The following is a 24,129-nucleotide window of genomic DNA, read 5'->3' as shown; positions in this document are numbered from 1 at the left end:
GAAACTGGAACACTGAATGAGTTAGGCTTAGCAGTGAAGTCAGAGAATAATTTATATGGGAAAAAATACGTTCAGCTTAGTTTGCATGGAGCTACATAATCCCACTGCTTTTCTATCTTCATTGCAGACTGCCTTGCCTGACATTTACACTTGTAATTATTTTTCAACTGTAATTCTGTATTAGACTACAAAGCCATGAAAAAATTATACCTGGATTCACATAAAAGAAGAAAATAGCCTGCCAATTTTTAATTTATTGTTATAATTCTTGAAACATTTTTTTAAACTTTCTATTTGAAATAGCTTTTTTAATAAAAAGCACTATTTTTGCTTTTTCTGGAGAGGAGTATTTGTTTTTCTTGCATTGGGATGCAAATGCAAGAACCTTACAATTTCTGATCCAAAATACATCAATAAATATTGGAATGTTGCTGTCACGATTTCCAATCTCCAACTGATTCATCTCAATTTTACATTAGGTAGGATGACTATATGGATGCCTACGAGATAATAAAGTGTAATACAAGAACATGATTGTACTCATTGCACAGCAAGATTGAAGAGATGTAAAAATTTAAGATGCACTAAAAACTGAAGTTCAATATTCATGTGAACATAAATTAACTTCAGGAGTCCTTGCTGTTTTCTACAACAAACATGTTATTTTTCATATTCCTTTAATAGGATTAAATTTAAAATGCACTATTATTTATGTCAGGTCTGCAGATTTCAAAATTTTGGCTGTATTGCAAGCACAACTGAGAAAAATTCTCCTAACCCTGAGAACATTTTCAAGAGTAGAATGAAGTGCCCCATTCAGCCCTGGGGAAGTTCAAAGACCTTCCTAACATTCTTCCACCACCACCCCTCCTTCCCCCTCAATAGTCACATTCTCAAGAAAGTTAATGAGCCCAGCATTCCCTCAGTGGCAGGGACCTCTCTCACATTATGATTCAATAAACTCTAGATAGTGTATTCAAGACAAGGCCTTTCTGTTTCTTTTCTCCTACTACAGCAATTCCAACTTTTAGAAATACTGATAACTATCATATGCACTAAGGGCAGAAGAGAGCAAGAGTCTTATCCCACTTTGCAAAACAATCATGATTTATCAAGCTTTTATGTTCAACAAGAACAAAAAACATTCGCAGGGCTGAACCACAGGAGGATGGAAAAAAAGCGTCAGGTCTTCAATAATCAAAGATAATGCTCTGAGAAGCAAGGAATTTCATCCAAAGATATTGCTCTGAAGAGTTTTTTTAATTTGTCATCTTGTTTTAAGTCATCAGAGAGGACTGACTCATATACCTGGTTTGTTTTCAGTAAATATGCAGGCTAAAATCTTCCTCCATCAGATGAAAACAAAGATTTACACAAACTGAGGTTATACAGGAGCTGGGCTCTTAACCGCAAAGCCATTCACTATTCTGTGTTTCACAAAGGTGATTCAGTGTTTCATTTTGTCATGTGAAAGAGAGACAAAGGTTCTCAGCTGAAGCTTCTGCTATCAAGAAAGCTTCATGAGGAATAGGTATAGCTTTTTTTTTCTTTATCTGTTCAAACTGACTAAAGAGCTATTCTGAGGGCAACAGGTTAGTCCATTGTGTGTCTCGCAAAACATACAATAGCAAACCACACAGTGCTAACAATGAACTTATTTTACATAATTCTTTAGATTAAATAAATTGACGTTTCCAAAATGAATTTTAGCAAAAACACAGAGCACCGTGTTTGGTTTTTAAGGCTGTTTGACCTGTTTCCATACTTATGAAAAAGCATTACTTCACAGTTGCTATTATAAATCCATTTTCATAGAAGAAAAAGTATGTGGGAAAAGTACATACAGAAAGTTTGAAAACACCATAATGGAATTTTTTTTTTTGAACTATGTTTGACACAAAGAAACAAAGGAAAGAGGAAAAGTATATGAGTAGCAACTGAATAAAGAATTGTTTCATTATACACACCTGGAAATTCTGCAAAATATTTTTGATGCTGACCTTCAGCACTAGTACTTTAGTCCTGTTCCTTTAATGAAAAGACCATGATTCACTGACAATTAAATAATGGATTTGTAGTGGCGAAAGTATTCCACTATTTTCCAGTAATTACATGATGGCTATGGCAACAAAGTCAAGCTATTTTTGAGTGGTAAAATAAAGATGGATTTCAAATTCAGTTTCTTTAGACTGCAAACCAATACACTAATCAGTATTACACTGTTTCAGGTATTAGTGATATATATCTATAGGCATTAAATATAATTTGCAGATCTATCTCTGTGACTCCTATGTATGTTATGTATTCATATAGTATGTTCACATAAAAAGTATTATTTGTAAAATATATACAGGCACCAAATTGACTTGAAAGCATAAGTTCTGAAAGAGTCTAAAATACAGCAGGAAAGCCCAATCTTATGAAGTACAGAAAATACTTTAGAATTGTTTTTTAAAACAGATAATGTATTAATATTTTAAATGATACCTACATTTGCATGCAGACTTTGGTCCTGGAGTTGCCACTAAGACTTGAGAAGTTAACTGTATGGAAATTATAACTCCAGCTTAACACCTTAGGTATTACATATTCACTTGTAAATATTTCTTAACACTGCCACACAACTTAAACCATAGGATAATCATCAACAGTGGCATCTAACAAATCTTACTTTTCCTGAATTTTTAAGTGGCTGCCTAGTATTAGAGTCATTAACATAGCTCTGCCATTATTAGTTTTCTCACGCATGAACTACTACCTTATCTAGTAAATCAAAGCACATTTGCCATAATAACACACTTTGAGTTAACCCTTCTGATGTAGATTAAAGCTACCTTTATTTAAACCTACTTTTATTTATTTATTTAAAGCTACCATGCCTGCCAAAGCAATTGGTTTAGATCTGTAATTAGATAGTTTGCTGTTTAGAGACTACCATGAACTCTCTTTCCAAGATTACTTCTATACTTGTCTAGCCCTAACTTGTATAAAGCAATAATACTTATTTAGTATTGCAGCAGTGTTTTAAAATATCACTTTAATAGTTTTCAACTTCTAAAATACATTTATACAATTAAATTTATGGTAGCATGCTGTGGATAATAAAAATACTCATGGTGACAGCAAACTATAGTGTTTTAACCTCCTAAGGTATACCCCAAAGCATTGAATTCAAATTCCTGAATAATCATTGCAGAATTTCTGAATAATTCTGCTTTTCCAAAATTCTTCAATGAAATTTTCCACCTCAAAGACTCATATATTTTCTAAAGTGAAAGCATCCTAAGACATAGTATTCCATGTGTGTAGGTCCTGACAAAGACAACTGAATAGCTACTGTGCTACTGGAAACAAAACCTGATTCTTACCTGCGATAATTCATTAGTATCCACAAGTCCATTGTTGTCTGAATCAAAATAATTAAACATTTGATCTACAAGAAGTTTCTTTAAAGCCATTTTCTCATCAAGGGTTTTATCTTTTGATTGTGCAAAGTATCTCTGGTTTTGTAGATCCAGTAACATGTTTTTCAATTTGGTGTATTCAGTAGGTTTGCATTTATCCCCTGAAAAGAAAATACACAAGATTATTTTGATTTTGCATTAAGAGTTCAAAAGTAAATGAGAAAAAAAAAAAGGAAAAGCAAGGAGTATTAACTTCTTATAATAATATCAACAGGGTTGCTCTATGAGGCAAGGAATTTATCCTGTAGTAGTTTGATCCATACAGTTTCCTTGTCTGGTCTTCAGATTAAGGCCAAAAACTTCCTGCACTTCTAGATAGTTTCTGTAGACAAAATGGTCTGTGTATGGAAACTAAGGGAAGTTTTAACCGCCTCCAAGCCTCTACTTCTTTCATTTAGATCATTCTGGAAAGGTACATCTGAAGATTTTTAAAAATGTTACCTTTGGTAAAGCATTTTGTATAAACATTCAAAGAGTGAATACTGCATGTAATATATGCAGTAAAACCTGCAAATATGATAAAAAATGATGCATTTTGAAGAATATATATTTCATAATAATATTTTACTTCAGAAAGTAGAAATTACATTTGAATACCCACAAGCTAGCTCTACCTTCTCGTTTGCCAGACATACCAAACCTACTTGAATGAGAGAAGGTGGGATTGCCTTCTCTGGAAGAGAAAGGAGATCTTTGACAAGATCTAGTTTATTGATTATCAAGCCTTCTATAAAGCGTAAATTGCTACAGCAAATGTCCTACTTAGAGTTATTACAATCACTACTTATTCTAAAGCAAGGCACAATATAGTATACATCTAGTATTCCATCAGTTGCTGTATATTTTAAATTAAACAGAGAATCAGTTTGGAAGTTTCTGTTTTTATTAAGGTAACCTTAGTATTTCAAAAGTTTTTAATAAGATGAGAAATGTAATTGCGGGCCAGCAAAATACCATGTATTTGTTGCAAACATATATTTACACTTAGCTACTTCTTAAGTTAACTTCAAGCAGCGAATTCAAGGCCAGAGCAATAACCTGATTAGCAAAGAAAGCCACGTTCCATTCTTTTTAGATGCTACAACGAAGATACAGGGATTAATGATGAACAATTATTTACCTCACAGAAACTGCTTAGGCAAGTGGATCTCATTTAAGAAATGTCTAATATACATGTATGAGACTGGAGTTTGATATTTTGGTACATTTAACAGTATATAATCATTATTATTGTGACTGTAACACTATGTACAACTCCATCACCACTTCATAAGGTAGAGAGAGAAAAAGTTCCTAAATGCTTCTTACTAGCTTAGTGAGACTCAGATCTAGGAGAGGACTTCTACAACAGAAGTTAAATTGTGGAAGTAGACAAAATGTTTTTAGGAGTCAAAACCACTCTACCATTCTTTTTTTTTTCCTTCTAAAAGCCACTGCCTGTTATGTAGCTACCTGGAAATCCCAACTGAAGTAAAAGAAATAAGCAAAAGCAAGCTATATTTAACTGTGCCGTGGTTTAGCCCCAGCCGACACTTAAGCCCCACGCAGCCATTCGCTCAGTCTCCCCCGGCGGGGTAGGGGAGACAATCAGAGGAGTAAAAGTGAGAAAACTCCTGTGTTGAGATAAAGACAGTTCAACAGGTAAAGCAAAAGCATAATAGTAATAACAACAGTAATAATATAATGAAAGGAAAAGCAAAAGTCATGCATGCAAGTAAAGCAAAACAAGGAATTAATTCATCACTTCCCATGGGCAGGCAGGTGCTCAGCCATCTCCAGGAAAGCAGGGCTCCATCACGTGTAAGGGTTACTTGGGAAGACAAACGCCATCACTCCAAACATCCCCCCCCCTCCTTCATCTTCCCCAGCTTTATATGCTGAGCATGATGTCATATAATATAGAATATCCCTTTGGTCAGTTGGGGTCAGCTGTCCTGGCTGTGCCCCCTTCCCTCCTGCCTTCTTGTGCCCCTGGCAGAGCATGGGGAGCTGGAAGAGTACTTGACTAGTGTAGGCACTACCTAGCATCAACTTAGCCACTACTTACCAACAATTAAAACATCAATGAGCCATCAACACTATTCCCATAGCAAGTCCAAAACACACTATACCAGCTACAGTGAATAAAATTAACTCTATCCTAGCCAAAACCAGCACAAACTGACACACTGAATTACATGTATTTGCATATTTCTCCTTACCTGCCAGAGGCATGGAGAGTGAAGCCACAAAATTGGTAAGGGTCAAGTTTTATGTGACTCCTTTTGAGGGGTCTAATACAGAAATACTCAGTAGGGGAACATTCCTTAGCCATTCTGGAGCTGCGGTGAGCAGATCTTTCCATCTGAATGGATGCAAGCTCCAGGTGGTGGGAAGGGAAGAAAGCCCTTAACTTTAACATACTCTAATTCATTTGGGTGAAGTCCAAAGACTGGGCCAGGAAAACAAATATCATCTTTGCCTCCCCCAGATAACTTTTTGGCTGCGGTATCCTCAGAGAGAGTTTGGTTTTATTCTGGTTCAGCTGAAGTCTAACGCCATTTTACCTATACTCCTGGCCGGGGGTGGAAACACAAATCCTATTTCTTAGATACTATACTGCTCAGACCTAGTTACCACGTCCAGATTTTATGCCCTGTAAATTATTTTTGATCAAATAGTTCTCATTATGCAATTCTAAACCTGCAAAGAGATATTTCCACCTTAAAGATATACAACATAAGTAAAGCAGTTTACTTAACATCTGTGAAAACCTGGATTTATCACAGTATCTTTGATAAGTCTCTACAGGTCTGAGTTAGGAAAAGAAATGGAAAATGAACAAAAAAGTCACACTGAAAATTTTTTCTTTATTTGAGGCACAGGACAATGTTTCTCCCTTTAATGATCAGTCAAGAACCGAATATAGCTTCTCACCTCTACAAAAACAATAGTGATGTTAATGTTCATTAGAATATTAAAGATTATTTATTTAATATGGACAACTTTTGCATGGGTTGTACAAAGATTTCCACGAGAGATTACATAAAGTTGTGTAAAGTTAGAGGAAAAAAAATTATGTATCACATGATCATGAAAAGTATTGTAATAATTAGTTGCTTTTCCTACTTTTAACTCAGAACAGAGTTTATAGAAAACAGTTTTAAAGGCAGTTCAATCACAGTCCAATAAAGACATTTTAAAGCACTTTAGACACTCACTTTAGATCTAAAGCTTAAGGAATGATGAACTAATGTATGCTCTCACTACACCTATTCAGAGAGAGAAGAAAGAATACAGACAATATATTTTCTACAGCTTTTTTTTTTTTTGCACACTCCTCATTGCATAGCACAAACTTCTGAAACTAGCATAATAGTCATATAAAAGCACTTATATATTACATGTTTATAAATTATTTTATCATTTTTCCAGAAGGGAAAAACATCTGTGCTATTCTTTTTATTACACAACATAAGTGTTGCCTAATACAAAGTTATCTGAGAGACTGCTAATACCACAAGTTTGACAGCTTCCAGAAGACCTTCATTCATAAATTAAGAATAAAGGCTATTAAACTTTTAGTTACACCCTGAGCCCAGTAAAGCTACGACATCACTGACAACAAATTATCTTAAATTACATTGCATTAGCATATATATGGTTTATATTACCTCACCAACAAAAGGACATAATTTCCTGACAAAATGTTGCTAAAATCTGTTATGTAGACCACTAAGATTACTTTTCATTTTTATTTCTCCTGTTCCTGTGATATGCTTTGGAAATATTTTTAACCTGAAAAGTAGCTCAAACTTATCAGTATGTTGTATTAATTACTAACAGAAAATATTAATGTTTCTTCAATATTAATGAAAATAGAATTAAGGAAAGATGACACTATATAAAAGAGCTACTTTTTGGATTATTAAAGACACTGAAACGTTAATCACAATGGCAGTCTGTTGAAAACCAGCTGCAAATAACATGCGAATAAGTTCACAAAGCAACCTCATGTCTCTACAACCCATCTTCAGCAGATGATTATTTTACACTCAACAATGCTTTTAAAGCCTATTCCTCTTTATGGGGTTGTTTGTACCATGTCTCTAAGGTAATAGCTGTAATTTGCTCTCAGTGTGTACCTGTTCACACTACAGATCAACCTGACTGAATTACCGTCCCAGCCATGATAGTTCATCAGCTTCTAGTGCGTGGTTTTTATGTTTGCTAGAGCCCAGACTGAATCTTTTAGTGCTTCAGTAACTTGTTTGAAAGCTAGTCCTCATGATGAAAATACTGCTAACACCTTTTGGAAAAATCTGTGTTGGCCATCATTTATAGTTTAAAACAGATGCTATTTTGTTTCTCACTTATCTAAAATAGGGTAGTCTGACCCACATAAAAGACACCTTTGTCAACAGTAGCTTCATACTCCCTGCAATCACACTGTGCCACAGTTCTCTGTAGTACGGAAGTAGTATTTCCCTATCCCTTTATCTGAAAAGGATGTCAAATTGGTCGCACATGAGCACACGGTTTGCATAAAAAGGGGGGAGGACAATACTCGGGCATTTAAGCTTATTGGCAGTACCCTACAGTATTTTAAAATTAACTTATAAGAAAACCATTACAAATAAATGCTTTGGTTTCTGTTACCCTAGAGTTTGGGGTCTCTTAGGTGATTGCTCATGAGAGACCATAAATAATGCAAAAATAATCTGAACTATTTTTCCTTCAGACACAGTGTAACGTATCCGTTTGATAAACCTTGGGAGGAGTGTAGATGTTCAGGGGTCTGGGTAGACATAAGGTACATACTGCACATGAGTGCGTGGCTTCCCTTCCTGTTCTCCTGCCTTATCATACTGATTGAGAATATAAAACTTTCATTTTTGTGTTAAAAGCAAGGTGATGTTCTTAGCTATTATAAATAAAAGTAAGCATAAAAGTAAAAGTAGCTGTCACTTGCAAGCAATATTTAAGTTGTTAAAGAAACTGGTGAGATGAAAGTGATTTTTTTTTTTTAATTGCAGAAAATAAAAAGAGAGAATAGGGAGAAAAGTATTGTCTGCTACTTACAGTACGTACACTTACATAAGTGCAGGTAATTAACACTCTTCAAAAAGAGCCTGAACACTGTATAGCAATTGCACCCCAAAGTCTATATCCATTTTTTCCTATTACTGCTTTAGTTTTCATTATGTTCAGCAAAGCAATCTGTTGTAATAGGATTATTATATTTTGATCTAACACCCACCTTTTAAATCTTACTATGCATTCCAACAACAGATTTTAGGCTGGTGACAGATGAACCTTCAGTATATGATCTAAGCTAATTACAGTTGTGGTAAAACAGATTTACACAGCTATACTACATTAAAACATTTTCATTTCATATATAATTCAAAGTAGTCTTTACACCAAAGACTCTGTAGACTTGAACATAAGGACAAACATGATCGATGGATGCAACTGACGGATAAGGGGATAGCCAGGCAACAATGAGACACTGCTGGTCAACACAATGCACAGTTTCATTAACAAATCACACTCTTATCTCATTGTCATGACTGCCTTTTACTGTAATATTGGAGGAAATGTGAAGCAGATGTTTAAGTTACAAGAATGAGGCTGTGTTTACAGGAGACTTCTCCCAGGCTGGAGTAGCAGAACAGAGAAAAACTCAAGAGTTGCTTTATTTGTGTTCTAATTCAGTAATCATTACTTGTGAAACAGTTGTCTCAGTGACACACAACTGGTAAATGGGGATTAAGTATGACCTTTTAGTGACGAAAAGTAATTTATGCTTAATACAATTGAGAAAGACAAACTACTGGGAATATACTACATTACTTCCAAAAAGACCTACTTAATTTTATATAATTATCTATATACACAAAAGAGTAACCTACACATTGTGCATAATTTACTTATCTAATTCATTTTCCTAGTATTTTTTTGTAATTTGTGAAGTAGGCTTCCTACACAAATAAATAGTTAATTTCTGAAAAATTACTAGAAAGCAATAGCGTGTTTCATTCATGGAAAGCACTAATTCTACGATACAGCTGATTTTGTCAAACAAAAAAACCCCCACAAAACAAAACAAAAACCTCTGCTATGATTTATTTTACAAGTTTTCCGACATCATCTGTGCAATCCTAGAAGGGGTGCAGAAACCTAAAAGTGACAAAACAAACACACCAATGGAAGTGTCATTCTCTGGTCCCATACCTTGTAATTTCTGGAATGATGATAGTCATAGGGTTTACTTAATTCCAACTCAAAAATAGTAGAAAAGTGGAAACACTTGAATGTTTCTTTCAATTTGGTACAACAGTTTTGCAGCTGTATCTCTTGTATCTCCGTTACCTCGGAAACGGCTGAAAGTTAGATGAGTGCTATTGTCCTCCTAGATGGTATTGAATAGACTACATTTGCCCATAATACAGAAAAAAGTTGTATTTGACAATTTAAATTTTACTTAATTTGTAGGAGAAATATATATCAAAACTAACTAGTTATTTATGAAAACCAGCCAACTGAATATACACATTAGTTTTAAAACCTGCAGAAAAAATATTAAAGAACCAGCTAAGATAACAGTTTAGGAGTCACTCCTTAAATCCAGATTCAGATCTCAGATTTTGTATTACATAGTTCTTGGAGAAATACTGGTATACATAGAGAAGGAAAGAAGGAACGTACAATTTTAAAAATGCAATAAAGACAAACCATCTTATTTTGATTCTTAGTTCTTTCACCACTTTCACGGTCAATACAGGTATTTTAACCTTTCCTTGCCTTAGCATATGTATCTACAGAGCAGGAATAACTCTTATGTCCAAGAGCTGTTGAATCGTTACTACTCATTGCACATCTGTCTCCACAAAAGTCATCAGCTGCGGAGATACAATGGGATTCTGAGATATTTTATGATTTTGAGTCGAGTTGTATCTATATAGCACAAATGGTTTCCACAAAGCCATTTTTCCTTCAAAATTAAAATGACTTCATATCTCCTAGAAGTGGCAACTAGTTTTCAGTGGACCATACTGCATATGAACAGTTGTAAGTATTCCAAAACTGATAGAAACATGAATCAGATTTTTGGAAATGGAATAGACCTGATAAGCAGCAAGCCTACTGCTAATCTTCTACATGCATTTGGAACATATTCAGAATAATCTAATTAACCAAAACAATTCACTGCAGAATTACAAATTATATTCCACAGAGAAAAAAAAAAAAAAAGAGAAATTAATCCAGGATAGCGCACACATACATACACACACATATGTAAACCATTACAGATACGCACATACACGTTCATGTGCACATATACACCCCCATAAGCAGGATGAAGAAGTCATTACAGATATGGTCTTACATCAATTCAATTTCAGACATAACATGAGAGACAACTTGGTCTTTATCCATTCAGCTATTCTTCAAGAGCCAGTCTCCATAGTGGAAGCATGAAAGCTGTAACCTTACTTGTAGCCCTAACAGATACAGGAACATTTTAAACCACCAAAATTGCTTAGGTTTATCCAAAAGAAACTTCAGTTTCAGATATCATGTCACAATATCTTACTCTTATTTTCCAAATCTAGAGCTCAACAGTTTTTAACCCTTATTCTCTGCTCTCCTCACTGAAGCTCTGGAACTGCAATCTCATTTGTATATAGACCTATGGTCCAGAGGTTGAAGGGGGTGGAGAGAAGAGCCTCACACTCAAAACTAGTATTTTTCAATAAAAAATCCTGGATAAACAGGGATAAACATCAAAACTTTTCTGTGTTGCATCTATGTTATAAATAAAAGGTGAGAACTTTCTATAATTTTTTTTAAAACAAGAGTTTAGGGGTGCAAATCTTGGCGAATCTTTTTAGTAAATTTATACAGCACTCAATCAGCAGATGGGCTGCTTTATGTCTTATTTTGTAGTATCCATACTTTCCAATGACTTCCATATAATTATCTAAATTTAAATCCAGCATTACTCTCAAAGGTAGATACTTAGGTGTCAAAAACTACAATTCTCCAGTTCTTCTGTGTAAATAAGTTTAGTGAAGTGTGAAGAGGTGTAACTAGAAGAATTTTCAATGAACTTTCAATACAGTGTTGTCTATTTTTATGCAATATATGTACAAAAATTCCTCCCACATACCTAAACACCCTACTATCCAGAGGCAGGGACACAAATACAAAATTCTGATGTTGTATCTGTCATTGTCCTTAGGCAAATACTTCAAAGTGATTACCATAGCTGGCATACAAAATAGAATTGAAGCTAGCTTTTCAAAGCCTTAGTTCTGCCTTGTAAATAGGAATAATACTGTCCTTTCCTCAAATATTACTGGTTAAAATGCTCTTAAACCATTCTGATCTTTCAAAACTAGAAATCATAAGACAGAAGTCATAATTTTACTTAATTACATGTATCTACACAAGTCTGGTGTCCGGCCTTATCTGGTGACATATTTAAATAGCTTTTCAGTGCTTAAACAATTAATAGCTCAGATAAAGTATTCAGATTATCCTTATAGATATACCACTTAGGTTAAATACCATTAAAGGCTGAATCAAATTTGCATTAAGAAAATAGAAAAACAGGTAATAGTATTCAATTTTTTGTTGGGTTTTGGTTTCATTTGTTGGTGTTTGTTGTGGGGTTTTTTTCAGGGTTATTTATAACAAATGTTATATGGTGTGAGAAAGATTAATCCAGAAAGTAACTAGGAAATTAAGAAAAGCACCAAAATCAGCATTTGGTGTAGTGGTGGTGGGAACTTTTACTTGTTAATGCAGAGTAGTTAACATATCACAAATCTCTTGACAGAAGAAAATAGGTCATATAAACTTTTACCTTCAAGATGACATTCGAGGGCTACAGCAGGTTGACAGTAATGATCAAAACATCATTTTCCACAGCTGAAAAAACACTGAATGTACAGACTGTTTGGACTACATGTTAGCATCACAAACTCTGTATGCAGTTAGTATGTAACCGGCAAATGCAAAACCCTTCTACAGGACTGAACCTGTTTTCAAACAAATAATAAATCCACACTGATTTCAACCAGTTATATCACTTTTCAAAATTTCATGATATCTCAGGTTCTTACCTCAGGGTCTTCTACCATAAAAATTAAGAGATGGAAATGGGCATATTTAACAAATATGCCCACATTTTCCAAATATATCATAATATTTTGGGTATGTTCTTCTTTTCCCAACATGTGCTGAAGACATTACCTATTCCCTGATTTTTTGGTTTTTTTTGTTTTTTTCTTTCTTTTTTTTGTATCCAGCTAAAGGTTTCAGATCAGTTTTTCAATTTGTCCCATATATTAAAAAAATAACTTAAATTTTGTAAGTAAAAATTCATATACAACATTAATAAGACGATAATCTGGACTTCCTTGTCCTTCCTACCTTTTTAAAAGAAAAGCTGAGAGAGAAAAAGATAAGAGCAGTGTGCCCCAAAAGCAGGCTTTGCTAAAAAATGAAGGCTGAGGCAGGAGTTTACTGCAGTATTTTATTTTCCTCTCTAGTGGAGTTAACCCAACCACTGCTGTTACGTTTCTTCCCACAGGACTTAGACAATTTTTGACTTGCAGTATCTAGAGTGATACTATGAAAGCTATGAAATGCTATAGGCTTACCTTAAAAAAATATATTAAAAAGTATACAAAATCCAGCAGAGAAATACTTATGGGATGTAAGCTTAGCCATAAATCTATGTAGAGTTCTGCTTTTGCTTCTCGGAAAGCATGTGTCAGAGGGCTCTCTCTTATTTGAAAGGAAAAAAAATTACTAAAAGAGATCAAATGACTTAATTAAGTCACAATCTTCCTTTTCCCAAGTGCTTCTCAGAGATGCAGAGTATTCACAGGTTTATGAAGGTGAGGTCTCAAGTCTGGTTTAAGCCTAACTGAAACAGCACTACAGTTAGAAAGGACAGTTCTGTCGCTGCATTTCTATTTCTCCCCCTCCATTGCATATTCCCACTACTTCCTTTGTTTCAGCTTTAGCACAGTTGGCTTTTGGTGTTAATTGCAAAGTTGTTACATTCAGCCTTTTGCAATAGGAAAATGATAATTGATTTTATGCGTGCGTATATACATATATATATACGGAACCAAAAATTTATCATTAATCCAACTAATATTTTAAGTAGTCTTTTAACCTGATTTATTTAATTCGGAAAAGCCTGAAGAGCAAAGATAAAATTACTTTAAAAACACTCCTAGTATCTTCTGGAAACATCTATCATATGCTTACACTTCCAGTTTTTCTCTGGGTACTAAGGTTTCAATCTTTTCCTCAGGGCAGAAAGGCTATAAGGAGCCAACAGCATCCTGAGATCAACATCAGGAGGAACATAAAGGTATGGTGAGAGGTTCTTCCTCCTCAGTCTTGGGATCTGCTTGGGTTAGTTTTATATGTTTCACCATCAGAACCTGCTGCTTCTTTTCTGTAACAAGTTTAAGTATGAAAATGGATAAATCTTCCCGCAACCTCAGTTGAAATAAAAGGCTATTATTTGTTAAGCATAGATTATCCATGTATGGTTTTGAGAGAGCTTAAGGCAAACAGGGTAGGCAACAGTCATTTCACTACTAGACAATTTTTGAAACCAATAAAATCAGCTCAGGCCAAGGCAAGGCCAGGCAAGTCTGGAGACCCTCTGCCCTGTCAGGTCAATACAAAGGGGTTTCTGTGGGGTTTTGCCTTTTTTTTTTTTTCTAAAAAAGGGAAAGTAAAAAAAAAAAAAATCACATTCTACAGGGATATTCAGCTTAGAGGCAAGACTATAAAAGCAATTCAGAGAAATCTGAGCTAGAGTGGACCAAGGTCAGTAAATGTACATGATGAAACTTGATTTTAGCCGGCCTAAGGAAGAGACATAAATAGTGCTTCCCAGGTTTAGCATCATGGTTCTGTACTTGTTCTCTGCTTTCTCCATCATTCCCACAGAGGCACAAGGGAATATGCTCGTTTGGCTATAGAAGAAAGAAAACAAGATTCATAAATTGAAAACTCGGGTAAAGGGGCATGCAATTTGCCTTTGAATCCGCACCAGAATGTAACCAAACCACACTGATCTGGTATGTGATCAGGCTGATAAGCCTTAACAACTTCACACATCATTTCCAGGCTAAGTGTTTCTCTACTGTATTTAGTATAGGCTTGAAATTGTATTTTGAGGTTTAAACAAAGTTTGAAAACTGATCAACTACAGTTGGGAAGATGATTTCAAAAGGATTTTAGTAAAATCAGAAACCTTGCCGAGACCTGTGTGCAGCATTGTACTATGGAGATAGATACCAGTATCTCCATTAGCTAGGCATGAAGGGCTTAAATATTGTAAACATGGCTGCTAGCATTTTATGATGACACACCTTACCACAGGTCTTGCAATATTATTACATGATGGATGAGGCGAAGGTAAAGTACTGTGACATTCATACATTGGTAATACCCACCGTGGAGGCTTTATATTAAAAAATCCATATTCTTTTAACAATGATTTGGCATCACACACACTTGTATCTGAATTTTTGCTCATACTAGTCCTTGAAATTAGAGTTCTATAAATCAATGAAAGAGGACAGCGAGGCCTACATAAGCTCACTTTCACTTACTTTTAGAGATGCAGTGCGTATCTTGCAAAATTGTGCGATTATACACAAATGTATTTTCACCATTCATCCCTAAACACAGAAAAGGCTACCTAGAGAGAGTAGATCAATAATTGTATTGAAGCTTCACCACAAAGAAATAAATATTTTATTCAGAGATTTCTCTATACAACTACAAAAAGTCTGCTAACCTTGTAGTTGTTTCGAAGGTGTTACTGTCTGTCTTTATGTACAGCCTTGTATCTTTGTTCCTCATCTGTGGTTTGATGCAGAAAGACGTTAAAAAAAAAAATTAAGACACGCTGGCTTTTCACCAACTGCACTGAAATTCATAGCTTTGTTTTCTTACAACTGAAGCTTTGCTTTTATTTGTTTTGTTCAGCACTTAACCTTCAGCAGAAAATGTCCTTATTCACATAGAGTTATATATTTTAAAAGTAGTTTCATTTCTATTTGGTTTCATATTGTTTGTTTCTAGATACAACCCTTCAGATACTTCAAAAAGAAATGTCCACTGATTATCACTAACTTATGACACTGCTCTCTCTCAAAGTGGGGAGCATTTATTCAAATTGAATTTGCCAAAATTTGAACAAGAAATTAAAGCCATCTTTTCCATTACCATTTAGGGAAGAAATGGTATAATTAGACAAGGCTTACTTTAAAACCAATGGTTTCAGTTTGATTTTTGAGGATTTTTTTTTTTAAACACAACAAACAGAAAAAAAAGAAAAAACCCACAAAACTCAGAGCATTTTATAACTGTACACAGAGTAAGCTAAAGCCCAAACTTTAAATTCCCAGCTTTCTATCACACTATATTAGTAACCTTTCTAAGCTAAGACTGTATCCATATCACAATTTAAAAGTCTAGCAAGAACTACATGCGAATGGATTTTTGGAAAAATATTTGTAACATGCTTAAGACATATAAAGGGCACAGAATTTTTACTCCAAGAGAGGAAGTATATATGCGTATAAAAACTTTCCCATAAATTGTTTGATACTAATTTTCATTACAGAATTTTCACATTTCTCCACACATCATCTCACTTCTCAGAATCAGTAGGATCTTCATAGGTTTGGTATCATTTTTTTCTGAGGTAATGTCCCTTGGACTAGAAATACATTACTTCTTGTTTATTTTCATAATCTAAGAAACAATTTGTTCTGAGACCATTCAGAATGTACTGTCATGCCTTCACTTTACTCTTTTTTTAATTAATGGCCTATGAATGGTTGAGTTCTATGGCATAAAGAGAGTACCAGAAGGTCTACCAAACTCAACTCTCCTGAAGAGTAAAGACACTTTTTATATAACTCTATTTTGTGTGGAAGTTGTGAGATAATGCTTAACAACTCAAGTTCCATCAAAAATACATTTCAGTAAGGTATATATACACTCTGCAAAAAGTTGCTATGGTTTATTTCATAGTAGTAGTTCATACAGTAGATGAGTTTCAGCCGAAATTTAGAGAGAACATATTAAAGAGGGCCACGCAGTCAAATGTGGTCTTGATATGCTTATTTTACTTACTGAAGTGATTTACATATCTTATTTTAAGACAAGTTGTGAAGACACAGAAAGTGTTTTCTTCCTCAGATTTTTTTGAAAAAATAGAGGAAAAAATTTAAATTTATATTAATTCAAATATCAATTTCCATTTAAAAGCAAGCATTATAAAATTAGTTAATAATTAGAAATCTACCTTTCCTTTTCTGCAAGTGAACAGCCTATCTTCTACCTCTTCAGATATTACTGAACTTTAATTTTTTTCTTTATAGGTACATATCAGAACTGAAATTTTATTTTCAATGAAATTTCAAATTGTCACATAAACAAATGAACTCATGACAACTTCAGCTGTAGGAACTGTATAAGCAGCACTAGCCACAAGCCTTGGACACAGGGCATTCATCGCTGTCAACAGCTCTGATAAAGATCCTGAGAAGAAAGACCTCCATTGCAAATTTGAATATATATTTTAAAAAAAGAAACAAAACAAACCAACACAAACCCCAACACCTAATTCTGCATACTCCAATGATAACAGCATTATTTTTATTTAGGAGACATACAAACCAAAGCAATCAGAAGGTAACAAGAATCCAATAAAATTTCCTACCATTTTAAGATTTCCTCTGCTTTTCATGTCATCACTTTCGTCGATTGAAGTAGAATGAAGGGGATTGGGGTTTTTTTTAATTGTTCTAATTCTAATTTCAATTTATTATAATGTCTTTTTTTCCTCTCTGTGACTGTTGGTAGTGTTTTGCTACTAATCTAGTGCAGCTGCCTTCCAGCCCCAGTGATGACTGTCTCCTAACCATAACTCAAGACAAGTGTCAGACATACCAAGATGTCTATATAGAGTACCATATGTGTATCAATCATTACTGTTAAGAAGCCAGAATAAAGTTATATATAGGCCATCTTTTGCACCTGAATCAAAGACAACATATTTAAATCTGTTATTTCAGCATTAACTTAATTTTGCTCATGGATTCTGACATCTGTCAGTGTATATACCAAACAGAGCTAACTTTCAAAGTAAGCATGGAATGAAATTACAGATTGAAGAGTTTTCATGATTCTGCAATCATATGTCTTTCCTGGAACAGTAATTTTTGGTTTGGTTTTGCGTTTTTTTGTGGGGTATTTTTTGTCTTGTTTTGTTCTGTTTTTAAACAGCAGAAGTTCATTTGTAAATAATATATCAGATAAGTATTTATTCAAAGCATTTAATATTTTTGAAAGTGTCAATTATCCAGTTAAGAATGGGAAAATAACTGGATAAGACTGCTTACGATAACTGCATTCATAGATGAACAGTTTTAGCTACTATTATATTTGTTCTTTCAGGAAATCAGGAATACAATGGAAACACTATAATAAAGTACTAGCAGTTGCATAGAATAAATTTTAGTTATAGTTATAAACAACAATTATCCTCAGTTCTTATTTTTGTACTAAAGAGCAGCCAACTCTAGAAACTCATTTAAGAAACTCTACAAACAAACTTGATATAAATTTTATCTTGCTTGGTTGCTTGAAATAGCAGGCACAGATTTCATTTAGATCATAACCCCTCCATTTTAGTTTCTTGTACTAAACAACACTGTGATAAATAAATTAATATTTTGGTAAAGATATTTCCTTTTCTTACATGAGAGAAAAATATACAGATACAATTGTACTACTACTATCAGATTACTTAGTGGGTTTGGCCAAGCTCTATTCTATTTTTGGAAACTCATTCTAATTCAAAGTTAAAATATAAGGAATTCACAGAAAACTCATGTAGTGTCTAAAAACATACTTCATATGCACTGAAAAACGGTGACAAAGTCTCTCATGATTCAGTATAACTGAATTCTGCATACTAGTACAAGTCTTTCATTTGGGGTTAAATTTCCTCACTGATTAGAAACCCAAAGTTTGTTTTCAAAAATCCCTGTATAGAAATAAAAAGCATATATTAACTATTTTTAGTCCTGAAGTCTTCTAATACTAGTATCCATAGGCATACAAAAATGATTTTAAAGACTGAAGTCTTTAGAAAAAGCAGTACATTGGAAATAAAATTGTACTGTGATATGAACCTCAGCGTGTGAAGTGATGACACCCTTATTTCAATGATTTGCAAGTTTGAGCAGGTTTAACCTAAATTTGCCTCTAGACCTTGACTGAAATGGGACGAGGAGAAAAAAAGGTGGAAAAGAGCTTCATATTACCCTAAATCCAAGATTATTTTCAAGGTAGGTATTTTTCATAGCTTTCTACCACTGACAGGTAATCAGAACTTAGCCTGTTATCAAACTCAGAGATGGAATTCCGTAATTTACAAACACGGGGTTCCACAATATTCATGCTGTAGAGGCAAGGAATATTTTTTTCATTATTATGATTATTATTACTATTATTCCTTCCCTGGGAAAAGAGTGGGATTAAAGCACTACATAGATATGTTTTGCAAGACTAAATTTGTCTGAGAGAGTTCCAGTTCCTTAGACTATGCATTATGCCTTCTGTGCCCCTTGAAAAAGCTGGATTGCCTGCTTGTTCTCCAAATTAACACACACATTGCAGGCTTTCCAGATGGAAAGTAATCTTGAGAGTGAAATTCAGGGATTTTTTCCCTCTACCTTTTTCTCCACTCCCTAACTAGTAAAGGTAGGGAGGGTAGACATAAAATTGCCTTTTAGAAATAATAAAATAAGCCTGAATTTATATAAAGATGAAGATGCTAAAAAGCTATTGGTATTATTGCTTTGTTTCTTTTTCTAGAGTTATAAGTATGGAGATTCCTTGCACCTGGATTGGCAGGGTGATGTTCTCGAGTTTTGGTTTGTTTTAAAGGAAAACAGAAATACAAAAATTCTTCAATTCAGTACTTCTCAAAAATTTATTATTCTCCCAATAGATGTATTGGCAGGAAGGAAAATTAAATGTGTTTAGATACAGATTTTCACCTTTATAAATTAATAAGCTTATTTCACCTTCTAACTTCACCCACTCTGTTGTTGGAAGAGAGAGCCAAGTTCCTTTCCCAAATATTCAAAATACACACTTCTGAAGTCTCAAACAAATTGTAAATGTTAAGAAAATTTAATTACAAGTAACCAGAATTCTCTGAGATGCAAATTCCATGTGTATATTTATACTTTGTGACTGCTAAAATTAATCAATAAATTTTTTTTGGCCTTGTAATAAATGGGCCAAAATATCAGTGTGTAAATCGGAACACGGTCCTTTGTGCATATACTGCATATAATATATCACTGGATTGGACTGAACGGGAAAACAATGGGAAGTGAGTACATATATGACATGCAGTTCTTTAAGAACTTTCATTCTGATAAATTAACATTTCTTGAAACCTCTAAAGAACTGTCATGACAACAGTTCAAAACTTTAGTGATTCCAAGCAATGTCCTGACCACTTAAAATTACTTGAGTCCTTCCCATGAATAAAGATCTTTGTTAAATCTTGTCAACCATAGGTAATTCAGCAAGGGTATACTGCTGTGTGAGAGTAAACAGGAACAGCAAGAAACCATGATACACGTTTCCAAGAAAGGGGTGTTCTAGTTATGTTTGTAGGTCAGCTGAGATGCGTTATAAGCCTTCAGGGCAGTTCCATCCTTTCTGACTTGTAAGAGGTATCAATGCAATCTGTTATTCTTAAAAAATCTGCCAAGAAAAATGGTCCAGAATTTTGAATGGCATATGAGATTTAATGCTTGATACATGGCCAGCTTCAGAGAGTCATAAATCCTGAAAAAAGGGTCAGTAATATGAGAAGACACACTACTGAAGGTGGAAATTGGTTACTAAATATGAATCTATTACCTAGGCCAAACACAGTGCTTGCATTTATTCCAAGAGACGTGAATGTGAAGGGGTTTCTTCTGGAAGGCCCTTTCAACTTTAAAAATAACCTAAATCACAAAAAGCAAGATTTAAAGAAGTCCCTTATGTCAAAGTACTTATTCGCCTAGGCAGTTATTCAATTCTTCATTTAACTTCTCAGCTTAAATGTACAAAGTCTGCAGTACTTTTTGTAATCCCCTATCACCAGAGACAGAGAGGGGTGCTCCTCCAACTCACACATATTCTAAGTAATGGAGGAATGATCTAATGAAGAAGAGGACACTTTTACCTTAATGGCCTTAATTCTCATGTTAAGTAAATTAGTGTGCTAGAAAAGTGAATTACAGCCTATTCTCAGTCTGTATTCCTGATGATAAAGCTGATCTGACCTTAAAGAAAGTGGGGACAGCCTTTCTGGGCCTGAACAAGTGCCCAGGCTTCAGAGTTACCCCTGAGGCATCTTGGCAGACTCAGTCTCAGACACTGAGCAGGTGCCAGAGGGCACAGAGAACATGAAGAAAAGGAACTGGAAAAGAAAAACTATCTCAGAAAAGATTTAAATGTTAGAGGCCTGACCCAAAAGTGTACTCAGAAAAGTGAGATCACCTCACTAACTCATGTTCCTTAGCGGGGCAGATGGTGACAATCACGGCACGGGCACTGACGTTTCTGCTACTAAAGGTATCTTACCCATTTGTTGTCCTAGATCAACCCTTTCTGTTTCCACAGTAGAAGCTTCTGATTACAAGCCACGATCTCAGGCCCATTCCAGGTGCTGAGAGCAGCCACTCCGGCTGTAAGTTGAGACATCAATCTATATCCTAACTGGGCATGGTTTTCTAGGTTCCCAACTTATGACAGTTCTAAGGGACTAGGAAAAAAGACAGATTTAAAAAAAAAAAACCTCAGCAGAATAAATTTACAAGTCCACACGTGCCAGGTGTGTTATGAACAATAGCCCAAACAATTCCGGAGCTGTGAAGTCACAGGCAGATTAACAAATTTGTTATTCCATTTTTTTTCTCCCCCGGGCAAAGCAAAACAAAACTTGTAAGAAGGAAATCATAGCAGTAAGAACAAATATAAAAAAAACCAAGTAGGTCTGATTAAAAAAAACCAGATTATTTTAAATGAGTATTTTAAATCAGGGCAGGAAGACAGAATGATGGATGTAGGGTGACACACAATGTTTTATCCCTGCATGAGAACAAAATATCCCCAATAGATACTGCTGAAGCCAAAGCACTTACTGGCAACAAACTTTTCTGGCATCTAACATTTTCTGGACTATTCTTAAAAATAATTATATACTGCAATTCATGCTGAACAAAACACTATCATTGCTTTGCTATAAAGCTTCTTGCAAAGGGTCAAATATAGGAATCTACACAACTCTCAGCATTAACTTTATGGCGTGTATCTCAGCAAAAGAGTTGAGGAACGCTTAGAAATTCTTCTCAGCAGAAAATTTTCCAGTTTAACATTCACAAGTGGGTATATGTTTAGGCAGTTTGAGTCTTCTTTTATCTCTTATCATCAACACATGCTGCCATGGTCTGATCTTCTGGAACAGAGTCTGTAGTCAATATTTTCCTTCAAAGCTTGTTCTCATCGCACAGTACTGATGGTGACTTTTTGCTAAAGGTAGTCCTCTAGCAGAATTTCACCAGGCATAACTTAATAATTTCTTGGTGTGTATGAGGATATCGTCAGACACAAAGAAAAATATTTTGTCAGAACAGAACTATTTGGTCAGCAACACAAACTGGCTGTTTGAATAGCAGCTTTCAAAACAGATGTGGTTTCTGTAATTGGTCTATTGCCATCTGACACTAAGATCAGGTCAAATTTATTTAGATTATTATTTGTTCAATGCTTAAAAAAATCTCATGCTCAGCAAATGTGTTATCTTTTCAGAAGAACTTATATCCTAAAGGCAAATTCACAGAATATAATTGTACATCTCTTTCCTTTACCCCGTTCTATTCTCTACTGCTAAATTTTCCTTGACAGTTTGACTTGTTATACAAGTTGTTTTACTCACTATGGTAGAATTAATCATGTTAAAAGCAAAAGAGACCTTGCAGTCTTATATTAGCACTGAATTGCTGGACTATCATAATATTTTGTTTCTCAATTACTCAATGAATTAATATGCAAAGATTGTCTCAGCAACACACACTAAACATTTCCACAGATTACTGCAACTGTTCTAGATTATCATCTCCCCTATCCCTAAAGCAAAGAGTCATAAAAGTCTCAACATGCTTTCCCTGCGGACCTAACATTTCTATCAAACAGATGGGTGGATTTCCTCAATCTTTCTAATAAGAATTAATGGAAATTAAAAAAGGATTTATTGACTGATGGCAGATGGCTGAAGGATTTTGCAGAGGTATGACTCATATAAATTACAACAAAAGCAAATTCAACCTCTTGCTGTGGACAAAAGGTTAGTTCTGCATTAAATTAGAAGCATTCTGCTCAGATGATCAAAGGAAGTAAACACTTTCTTTTTTACTTTATCAGACATGACCATGCTAAGGCATCAGTGGTCCCTTGATCATCATACATAGTACAGGCCTACGTTACATTCTCAGGAAGAAGCCTGTAGAAACACATAATAAAACACATTATACTCAGATTCAAAATAGCTGCTGCCTGTACAGGTACTTTAAATTGTCTCCTGCAGTCCCAGCTCCTCTCAAGCTATAGCTTCTCCCGTGTCTACTAACAGGTTCTGTTGTTTTGTGTTCTCCATGAGCAAAGCAAAGGTGGAAACAGCCAGAAGGAAACACACAAAGCTTTTTGTTTCAGTGTTACCCCATCTCACGCAGATGTGAACTCATACTAATACACATCATACTACAACATTTATTATATATGAGTCCAAGAAAAACTGACTCGCTATCTGAAAATGATGAATAGCCATCACCTCCCTTTTTCACAGCTGAGTTTGGATACCAGTAGACAAAAAGAATTCGCTGCCAAAGATACATATTGCTGCTCCTGAAGTTTCAATGCCACCAGCAACAGCAAAGCTATGGAAAAACACCCAACAAACTACCCGTTGGCTAAAACCATCCGTACAAATGGCAGAGTCCTGCAGTAAGCTGTTCACCCAGCCCCGTAAGCACGTGAGGCTCGCCCTCTCACTCCCACATTTTCATCACTGCCGAAAGTTTTTTTGATACTGCTTTCTTCAGGACAGGCATAATACAGAGGATTCTTTGCAGTCACATCATGCCAAATGCCAAAATGCAGGTTGCTGAATTATCTTCCATAGAAGACAGGCATTACATTAGCAGAGAAAGTTCAGGCCAGTATTTCAGCTCATAGCTGAGTGTTGCTTACCCCAGAAGACAGGGTTTGTGAACACTGGACCAAGGGAATAAAAGATTTATTTTCTATTTCCATGTCTGTGTAAAATCTGACAGTCCTGGGTCTAAAAAAAAAAAAAGGACTGAAATTATAGAACACAGTTAATTTTTTATATTCTCATAATATTTTATTACGTTACAGAAAATTGATTCGTCTTTGATGAAAGTTATGTATGGAAAGACAATATTATCTCTGCAAAGATAAAGAATATTTATATGCCAAAAATAGATTCTATTAATTAAATACCCTAATAAAAACAACATCTTTTTTCCTCATC

The 24,129-nt window shown here is 34.7% G+C and overlaps 1 protein-coding gene across 2 annotated transcripts in view; it reads right to left on the bottom strand.

Annotated features, from left to right (window-relative positions):
- The window catches only part of FSTL5 (follistatin like 5), a 332,186-nt gene that overhangs the window by 153,742 nt on the left and 154,315 nt on the right, over positions 1-24,129 (bottom strand). For both annotated transcript variants that reach the window (XM_064449779.1, XM_064449780.1), the window contains exon 5: positions 3,369-3,565. In XM_064449779.1, the coding sequence (XP_064305849.1) occupies positions 3,369-3,565 (197 nt within the window). The remainder of the gene's footprint in view (positions 1-3,368; positions 3,566-24,129) is intronic.

Source organism: Phalacrocorax carbo, chromosome 4, assembly GCF_963921805.1.
Source record: "Phalacrocorax carbo chromosome 4, bPhaCar2.1, whole genome shotgun sequence".
Classification (NCBI taxonomy): Eukaryota; Metazoa; Chordata; class Aves; order Suliformes; family Phalacrocoracidae; genus Phalacrocorax; species Phalacrocorax carbo.
Note: the sequence above shows the minus strand (reverse complement) of the source record. Positions and strands in the feature narration are given on the sequence as shown.